The sequence below is a fragment of the Gopherus evgoodei genome, chromosome 3 (assembly GCF_007399415.2).
Source record: "Gopherus evgoodei ecotype Sinaloan lineage chromosome 3, rGopEvg1_v1.p, whole genome shotgun sequence".
Lineage (NCBI taxonomy): Eukaryota > Metazoa > Chordata > Testudines > Testudinidae > Gopherus > Gopherus evgoodei.
In genome coordinates this window covers 79,334,163-79,344,646 of record NC_044324.1, presented here as the reverse complement: position 1 = coordinate 79,344,646, position 10,484 = coordinate 79,334,163, and the positions used below count along the sequence as shown (strand labels likewise).

Here is a 10,484-nt window from a genome sequence, read left to right as displayed (position 1 = left end):
TTTTTTACAGCCCATATAGGAACCGAAGGAATAAACAAAGGAATGAGATCTTTATGATCCCGGGCAGATGTTTTAAGGATCTCTTATTTAGCAAACTGAAGAAGAATGCATAAGCTGCACATTAAAAAGCAATCAGCCAATATGATTTTGTGTACTGTTTTTTTGGAGTGAAGGTTTTGGCAATGAGAGAGACAATGTCAGAGTGGCAATTAATCCCTAAAAGAAGGTGCGCTTCACTTTAGCCCAAGTTGCTGAGCAGCAGCGTGGATTCAGATCTCTTTGTTAAACCAGGAGGACTGTGCTACAAAGTCCTGGTGTGCTGCTTTCATCTTTTATTCACTTGCTGGTAGGCCCCAGGGAGTGAGCTGTAAAAGAATCCTTCAGAAAACCTTCATCTCTAAGTAACCCTTCCTTGCAAATGTCTTAGGTCTTACCACTCCTTTGAAAGTATAGATCTTGCATCTTATAGAGATAAACACTACAGGCCTAAACAACAAGTTGTGCCTCCCAAATGTTCTCCAAGGACACAAGGCTATTTCTGCAGTAACTGCACACACGAAGCAGCTGCTGCTTGGTATATGTGAGCAAAATCTTGGGGTTTGAAGCAGGTTGTCAGCCCATAATGGGAGTCAAGCTATGTTGCTATGTGTGCTGGCATAAAACTTGGCAGGGAGTAAAGCAAGGGCTTTCTTTCATGAACTGTATCATGCTTTTTAGCTTCAGAATAAACGGAGAGGCTCCTCTTTTTCTTCCTGCTGAGGAATGGTTTGTACCCGATTCCTTGGTTTATTTCTCGTCCCCAGACTGGCATTATTTTTTCATGATAGATGATAGTTCAAGGAGCATGCTCTGAAAGATAACAAGAGAAAGAGAGAATGAGACTGAATGGTCTTAAGGAAGACAGAGAGGTTTGGTTTTTTAAAACCACCATTACTAACCCAGGTTCCCTCAAAATATGGTTGGAATTTTTTAAAAACTCTGTTTGTTTTAATACATTTACATTATACTACCTTTTGCAATTCTAACAGAAAAATCCCTATTGTATTTATACATGAAAGACCAAGTTAATCACTGCTGTAACTCTACTAAAGGGCCCAATCCTGCAGTCCTGATGCTGGAAACGTACAAGCAAATGAATGTACAACTTTTTTGTAGGTTTGCGAGACATGCCTGGACAGAGCTACACTCAGCAGAGCTCCAGTTTCTAAAAATCAGCCTGATCTGTAGTAACATACACATTCCTCAGACAAGAGATCCCTGAGTTCCGATTTCTTATCAGCCCACAAGTTTGTCATTTTGAGCCTGCATGGTCTGTGAGCCTGCCGGATGGCTATTTAATTGATCAAGTAAACTGTACAGGCCCTTGGTACTTCACCTGTCTTCATCACAAACTACACTGGAGTACTCCTGGGCAGAGTTCAGTTTGCAGCATATAAATAATCCAGAGTATTCAGGAATTAGGACAGTCACACAGAAAAAAACTGCATGAAAAATAATAGCAAGAGCTGGTGGAGGAACACAACCATAAAAAATTAATGTTTAAAGCTTTTCCAACATCTGAGCAGAACAGAACAACTTTGCTCAGTTTCTCATCCCATTGCTATGTCTTGAGGGGGGCTTAGCTGGCATATTCCATGCTGTTCTAAGTATCAAACAGGCCCATAACATTTTAATATATAGTCATTTCCATTGGGTGGGTGACCATTTGTGCGTATTGAAAAGACTGTAAGAGTCCAAGCTGAATAGCAAGCTCTGCAGCTGTCTGCATTATCTCCAGTCACTACTAGCCATTTGCCTAGTGGGGAAATAACCCAGAGCTAAATGGAAAAGTAAGCAGTGGGGGGGGGGGGGGCAGGGTTGGGACAACTCCCACTGACTTCAGTAGGGCCAGGATTTCATGCACTGATACCTTCTCCCTGGCAAACGAAAATCAGAAATCCATTTGGGCCTGTGTTGTACTTAAAGTACTGCACAGGATCTTTTCAGGGGGAATAAGGCAAAATGCCACATTTCTTAGTAATACATGTATTAATTAACACTGTATCACATGCAGGGTCAGCGCCAGACCCCAGTGCGCCAAGCACGTGCTTGGGGCGGCATGCCGCAGGGAGCATTCTGCTGGTTGCCGGGAGGGTGGCAAGCGGCTCCAGTGGACCTCCTGCAGGCATGCCTGAGGAGAGTCCGCTGGTCCCGCGGCTCTGGTGGAGCATCCGCAGGCACACCTGCAGGAGGTCCACCGGAGCCGCGGGACCAGCGAGCGGCAGAGCACCCCTTGTGCCGTGCCACCGTGCTTGGGGCGGTCCTGATCATATGCATATGATATATAATACACACATTACACTTATGCACACACACACAGAAGCACACTTTGTCTTGTTGTTGTTGCCAATTAGTTGCGCCCCCTAACTGCACTGGCAGTGAGTTAGATGGGGGAGGGGGTGGAGCAGGGCTCCTGCCGATCCGGATCAATGCTCCCATGTTGACAAGACAGGACCCAGGGTCCTTTGCAGGACACCTCACATTTATAGCAGTTTCCCTCATGCAAATCTGTACCAGATTCAAAATCTGTGTCTGTGTCCGTTGGTCCTTTGTCCTGGGTGTTGCCCAATGCTGCAAAGAGGATGTTTCCAAAAGAAGATGCTTGCTTCTAACCCCCAAGACCTTCAATAAATCTGCTCTTCTTTAACGAGCCTGCTTGAAAGGTTTTATTTTTCTTGGGTCTGCCTTCCATCCCCTCTCCAAGGATTGCAACTGTCTGGAAGTGCTGCCTTCCACACCTTGCTCATTCACACCTCGTTCATTCAACAGGGCAATTGATTAAGGGAGTGTGGCGGGGAGATCTTATTCTACTCCTAGCAAAAAGATATTTTTCTTCTACTTTAACTATCCTTAAGCGCTATAACATTATACCAAGGTTTAACACAAAGTTTTCTATATGTTTTTCTACATAGGGATCTGATACAAAGTTGTATGAAAATAGCTTAATACAGAGTTATACAAAATAGCTTAATACAGAGATTTGTCTACACCTGATCGTATGAGGTTCTGAGCACATGCACATGCAACTCGGTTGGGAGCACAGCAGCTGATCGGAGGAGCTCCTCGCCAGAAACCTGGCTGCCCTTCCCTCTACTCCCGCCCCCGGCTCTCCACTCCCTGCCAGGAATGGGGCAGCTGCACCAGGCTTCTTAGTTTCCTCCTCCCCAGCGGGAATGGGGCAACTGACTGGACACCAGGAGCAGATCTCCCCGCCAGGAGCCTGGCTGCCCCGCCAGGCTCTCCGTTCCCCACTGGGTAATTACTGTGAGGGCTGTAAATTGACCAAACATAGTTTATAAACATAAGTTTATAGTGTAGACATACCCTTAGCAACTAATGGGATCAAGCTCAAATAGAGCATGTCTACACTATAAACGCTATCCATGCATTAGCTCCTCTTTTCTTTATCTTCGTTCCTGCCATATCCCAGTCAGAAAGGGTAAGGGATCTTGCCCTTCCACTCATGACTGCTTGGAAAATAAATTTCTCCTCTCTCCCCCTCTTCACTGTTTCAAGGGAGAATTCTGATACCTCATTTTCTGCTCCCCATTAAGAAGTTTCAGATAACTCCTATGCCATGAACCAAATAGCTCCCAGTTGCCTGGCATTCAGTGCAGACAAGTACATTGCACTTGCTTGTTCCTGGACACAGGCATGGGAGAAGTTCTACTGAAATCAATAGGCCTCCTCATAAGAGTAAAGTTACAGGCATAAAGGTTTGCAGGATCAGGTCCTTCACTGGTCAACTTTGTGGCTGATCTAGTTAATATCACAGTGAACCTAAAGGTTAAAATATCACTAGTGTGGATAGTAAGGACTGAAGCCTCAGCAAACCATCACTCATGAACGTAATTGTATTGAACTCAGTGGGTCACTTCGCAGTGACATCAGTGTGACTTCTTGTCCAAAGGAGGACTACTGATGAGAGGAGGACTTGCAGGATCTGGCCCTGAGGCAGGATTCCATTTTCTCCTCAGTTACATGGCTGTAATTCCCCTTGATTAAAATGGGGGGGGGGAGTGATAGCTATATAACTGTGGGCAGATTGGGCCCAGAAAAGCTAGGTGTACATCTTCCATGTGAGTCCTAGGCAGGGGTTAAGATAGAGCCATATCCATGTCCCAATTGCCCTGCTGCACTGCAAATGTTCTGTGGGAGCTGATGAAATTCCTCACTACTGTGGTTTTGGAATCTCTGAGGCTGATGGTTCATGTTGACATCAGCATCCACATAGATGACAAACTCCCTGAGTCAGCTGAGGACTTCATGACAACAATGATAGCCATGAGACTATCTTAGTTTGTTGCAAGCTCACTTGTACAGCAAGTCATGCTGTAGTTGTTGTGTTTGGTGCAGGTAAAGGCAACTGAAAATTATACCTGTGTCATGGACTGAATATTCTCTCCCAACTTTGTGGCTGTAGCACTTCTCTCCTGTCAGAATGAAGGGACTGTTTTGGTGGTCTGGCCCTACAGGGTAATGGAACTAAAGAATTTTCAGAAAGCTCTGAGGGAAAATGTTGTTTCTCCAAAGGATCGCTCTGTCCAGAGGATATTTTAACAATCTTTTGGCCTTTCCTACCGGTGTCCCCTTGATGTTCTCTTCCCCAGGTTCACTCTTACAGTTTACATTGGTTTATGAATCACCTCTGACAAATGAAGTGATAGGGTGCTCGTAGTAAAAGTCTTGGGTAAAAGCTGAGTAAAGATTTTTAAAATTCATATGCCATGGCTGTGCATGAAGCAAAGGAATGGCTTTTAGTCTCTACCAAATTTCAGACAGGGGTTCTTTAGACAGCTTGACTAATCTGGACTGTCTTTGCTCAATGGCTGGTCTGAGTCCCACATTTGGTGATGAAATTTATTATTTTGCAAATATAATTGAGCTGATCCAGAGCAATGCATTAGCATTCAGGAGCACAGAGCTGTATCCCAAGTGGCAAACTCAGTTTAGGACAATATTGCTTAGAGGTACTCCAGATGTTGAAGAACTTTGTGCTACATCTGTGCTTAAGGTCCAATTTTTTCCTGACTGGTGAGGGCCCATAGAGAAGTACTAGGAAGATGCTCCTGGTCTTCTTGACACTTGTCAATCTGTGTAGAAACTTGTGTTTGGTCAGGAGACTGCACTTGTTATATTGTTCAGTTATCTCCTCCTGGTAATGGATAAAATCAAGCATCTATGATGATATTCCTAGTTCTGCCAGCTGCCTTCAGTATCATTAATCATGGAATGTTGTTGACTCACATGCAGGCCCTAGCAGCAATGGATGGCATTGATTCTTTTGTAAATTCAAACTTTTTTATCTGAGAGAGAGCTCAGATAGCAGTTGTAGGCAATTGCTTTGCTTCTCCTAGGAATCTCAAATATGGGGTGCGGCAGGGTTCTATCTATAATGAGGGGCTCCTGGAAGGATTAATGGGGCAAAGACTGTGAGGTTTTCAGATGCAGATGATAACCAGCTTGGCTCTATCTCATCCAATTGAGGTGATGCTGCTGAGTGCCTTAATCAAAATCTGGTAGAGATTAGGACATAGATGAAAGAAAGAAAATCTACTGCGACCTATTCCAGCCAAGATAGAGGTGGTGGTGGTAGTTTGGGGAAGTAATCATAAAAGACAGAAGAGATAATATCACCCCCTTTGTCTGAGGGTGTTTTCCCTCTATTGGTTGTCCAAATTAGGATTTTTTTTGACCAATAGCAGTGCAGAGTGGAGTAGTATATTTCTGGCTGTTAAAATTGTTGTTTGAAAATGTATTTAGGATTTGTACTGTGTATGTTTATCAGGTTTCAGGGGGGCAATTCTTTGTCTGGATTATTATTTTAAGTCATTATTAAACAGAAGTAGAAATAGACTTTTTTGTACTTCAGTTTAAATTTTTTAAATGTTTTCATTTTTGTTGTCTTATAGTAAGATCAAATAATTAATCTTCCCAATGCTCCTGTTGGTGAACTAGGTAAATAATATCATTTTTTCAAAACTAAACCTTATTGTATGGTAAAACTCCCATTGATGTAAATGAGAACAAAGTTTGCCAAATGCTAAGTACTTTTGACAATTCCAGCCATAATGTATAGAAACCATAGGGATAGGGAGACATTAGACACATTATGGTATAGTGTTTTTGATTTCCTAGGGCAATATATATAATATATATATAGGTGCATTGGAAGATTTTGATTGTTCTTCATCAAGTCTTTTAGTAATATTTATACCAAATTGCATTTTCTGCAATAGTGATCAAATTGTATGTAACAGCATGTCTGCCTTGAGATGGCACGGATACATTGTGGGCAGAAAGTGACAGATTAGCTGATGTGTGCATACAAATTTCAAAATGCTGGTGACATTCACGCACATAGTGATCCATGAAGGGTGTTTACCACAAACACTGGCATGCTGAACAAGGTGTGCTGCTTTCAAGAACATTGAAATTGTTTGGTTTTGCCAGTTGAATGTATTTCTTTAGAAGACCTGGCCCAAAAGGCAAAATAGCAGATACTGTCATGTCCAGTATTTAAGAATGTCAGGCAAGGCTTTCATTAATTTTCATTAAGATGCTGCTTAAATTCTGTCCTGTTTGTTCTGGTTTTACTGTTTACCTTTTAAATAATCCCATTCTATTATATTCCAGTCCTTATGCTGCACTTATCATCATAGTATCTGAATGCCCACAGTAGTGCATTAAGCAGCATGACTAACATCTGTCATGTGTTGTTTGTTCTTTCATCCTCTCTCCAGGGGAGAAGAGTGTGCAGTGGGGGTCTTGTTTTGGTAGGGGGTTTTGGTTATTTTTTAGAAATATGCCTGTTGCTATGGATTTATATAGCAAGGTCAAAGAAAATGCACTTTGTACTTGTAATGGGAGGTTTGTCATTAGTTCCTGAGGGAGTTCCTTCCCCAGACAGATAGGCCCCTCTAAAAGCTCTGACTCCTGCACAGATGAGCTTTACCCTTATTACAGAAAGTCCCACTGTGCCAGAGCATCTTAGTTGTTATTGGAGCAGTATGCAGTTTTTCAGATATTCTGGACCCCGGCCATAGATCTCCTTGAAGATAAGGACCCAGACCTTGAACTTGATTCAAAATCCTATGGCAAGTCTCTGTGGTGAGCAGAGGACAGATATGATTTGCTTGTGATAGTCTGTGTTGCTGAGGAGGAGAAAAGAGACCTCAGCCTCAAGCAGGCATAGAAAACCAGCGAAATGGACTCTGAGCCCTCTCTCCAGGCAATATTGGAAACAACAAAGGGAAAATGATGATACTATATTTAAGAGAATGAGAATTTTCTACTGTATGATATTTGCTGATTGTCTATACATTATAGAGACTATGGCACAATTGAAACTGGTGGATACAAATGGTAATGTGCTGAATAATGTACAAATATACTTTCTGCTTGTTAGGCAGGGGTTCAGACATATTTTTAAAGTGTAAAAAGGGTAGTTATTAAAGAATAAGGGGGAATGGAATGACACGTATTACAGGGCCCACAGTGATTTGAAATTAAGCTTGGTTTCTTTTAAAATCATTTTTGCCTCAGATGGTATAAGATAGTATCTGAAGGTCTGCAAATCCATACTTACTGGAGTATTCCCATTGAAATCTGTGCCCCTCCTCCCTAATGCCAGTGAGCCCAACTAAGGGTTTGCAACTGCTGAGCTTAAATTATTTTAAAATGCAACTTTGTTGGCATCTGGATCCAAATTACAATTGTTTATTAAAATTGAAAGTAAACAAGCTAGTTTCAGACAGCTTGTGTGGTTACGGAATATGAACAGTTGCTAAATATGAAATTACTCACTTGCTGTATTATGCAGTGTTTTATGGCCAAAAAAAATACCTAATCTAGTAGAAATTTTACATTTTTGATAAAGATTTAACAATCTAATTTAGGCAATGATTTAACCCAAAGTTACAGTCCAAGAGAAATCCTGCCCCCTCAAGCTGAGTGGAATTTTCTCATTGATTTCAGTGGGGACAGGATTTTAGTTTAATTTCTTGTACTGGAATGAACCTCTACTAGGATATGGTAAAATCCTTTAAAGATCAATTGGGAGATATATTAATATAGTTTAAATATATACAAAACCTCAGTGACCGAAGCCAATAAAGTGATGAATGATCTGTTACTGATAATATTCACTTTAGAGGCAAAAGACAATCCCAGTTTAGCAGAGAGATAATTTGATTTGAAACCTCCAGGGATTGTGAGGGATGTATAGGAAATAATGGCATGTTTTTCTTTTCAATCCCTTTGTCATTTACCCATTAATGGCTCTGGCCCTCTACTTGCATGAGGCCAGGTATGTCGTTTGTTACTGTATCCACACAACTCCACAGCCACAGCCTGGCCATCCCGAGGTCTGGCCTAAGGCTCAGACACCTTCCAAAGAGCAGTAACTCACACTAGAGGGCAGGACACTTGGCTCAACTTACCACAGACATTCTGCGTCCCATTGCAGAAGGGGGTGGTGGGGTGATGGGTGGGCTGCTTTCCTCTCTGCATTTGGCTTCAGAGCTGGAGCCATTCCTGGAGTCGGAGCTCTCCGAGTCACTGGCCAGCTGGCTCTCGGACAGCACCCTGGACAGGAAGCTGGCCTTACGATTGCCCTGATAGTGCCCGCTGTCCGGAGAGTCACCACGATCGTCCCCATAGTCTTTGCAGCTGCCTACCCGGCTGTGTTTGCAGAGTACATTGTGGAGGGCTTGGGGAATCTCCAGCGGACCGGAACTAGTGATGGTCTTGGCCTGCTGCAGGGCGTTCCTGGGCGGCTCTGGGGTTTTCTGTTCACTCCCTGGGCATCTCTCTATGCCCTGCTGGGGCTGCTTGTGGGTCTCCTCACTGCTAGAGGAAGGGTGTCGGGATGGTTGTCCCAGGTGCTGGTTGGGGAGCTGTCTGTAGTGCTGCTCCTTCTCCCGGGGGTGCTCTGGGTGCTTGTAGAGGCGAGAGACCTGTCCATGGTGCTGCTCGCTTCTAGGCCTGTCTGTGCTGCACCGGCGCTGCTCAGCACTCATCCCTACTGCCCGCTGGCACTGATCAGCAGGTGCCTGGAGCACTTTGTATCCTTGTACTGGGGGCAGGTAAACAGGCAGCCCACCCTGTTGGTTTGACAAAAGTTTATAGCTGCTCTGGGGGGAGGAATTGCTCATGATGCAAACTTGCTGCACCACCGAGTTCTTCTTCAAGGTGCAAATGCTTGTCTCCTCTGCCATCGCTGCCTCTCTTCTCTGCCTCCCATGCAGGGTATTCTTTATCTTCTTTATCCCCAGGTGGATAATCTCTAGGATGTTCAGGAACAGGGAGACAGCTGCGATGCTATGCATGAAAATCATAAAGATGGTCTTCTCTGTGGGTCTGGACACAAAACAATCCACCGTGTTAGGGCAGGGAGGATGAGTGCATTTGTAAAGGGGATACATTTGAAGCCCATATAAAAGATACTGACCTATCATAAAGCCCACTTCCACCGCTGAGCGGGTCAAGATATGCAGGACATAGGTGCGCAATAGGGACCCTCTCAAGGGCGCTTTGTTCACTTTCTTCTGTTCTTCTAACTTCCTCAGCTCCCTCTCCAGTCTCTTGTGCTCCTCTGGGGCTGGCTCCAGCTCTTCCAGCTGGGCTCTCAGATGGATTTTCTTCTTCTGCCTCTCTTTCTCAAGGGCCCTAAGTCTATAAAGTGCATGTCCCATGTACACTAGGGATGGGGAAGAGACAAAGATGATCTGAAGCACCCAGTATCTGATCAGAGAGATGGGGAAGGCTTTGTCATAACAGACATTGCTGCAGCCAGGTTGCTCAGTGTTACAAATGAATTCAGACTGCTCGTCATCCCAAACATCTTCAGCAGCCACTCCCAGCACCAGCATCCGGAATATGAAAAGGATAGTTAGCCAGATTTTTCCCACGATGGTGGAGTGGATGTGCACTTCCTCAAGTATGCTCCCTAGCAAGTTCCAATCCCCCATCATCAGAGGCTCATGTCTGAAATGGAAAATCCCATGTCATTAAAGCATCCCACATTAAGCTGCATTTCATAGGAACTGGAGCTTTTCAGCTATGTTCAGTTATGTTTTTTTTCATATTTCCTTATGGTACACCCATAAGGGAAGAGATTTTAAAAGTTCATGAGTTTTCCGATCAATGGCTCATTAATACACACACAAAATTAACATCATATTAAGGAGGAGGGTGAGAGATGCAAAAGCAAGAGAAGTTCAGAGAAGGGCAACTAAAATGATTACGGTTTTGGAACGGGTCCCATATGAGAAGAGATTAAAGAGGCTAGGACTTTTCAGCTTGGAAAAGAGGAGACTAAGGTGGGATAGATAAAATCATGAGTGATGTGGAGAAAGTAGATAAGGAAAAGTTATTTACTTATTCCCATAATACAAGAACTAGGGGTCACCAAATGAAATTAATAGACAGCAGGTTTAAAACAA

At 43.5% G+C, this 10,484-nt stretch overlaps 1 protein-coding gene across 1 annotated transcript; it reads right to left on the bottom strand.

Annotated features, from left to right (window-relative positions):
• Window positions 1-8,471: 8,471 nt before the first annotated feature.
• Window positions 8,472-10,010, bottom strand: GJA10 (gap junction protein alpha 10). Its single transcript, XM_030558329.1, has one exon. The coding sequence runs from the start codon at window positions 10,008-10,010 to the stop codon at window positions 8,472-8,474; it is 1,539 nt and encodes a 512-aa protein (XP_030414189.1).
• Between the last annotated feature and the right edge of the window lie 474 nt (window positions 10,011-10,484).

Coding starts and splice junctions, on each gene's coding strand:
- GJA10 (XM_030558329.1), bottom strand. CDS start 10,010: ATGGGGGATTGGAACTTGCTAGGGAGCATACTTGAGGAAGTGCACATC.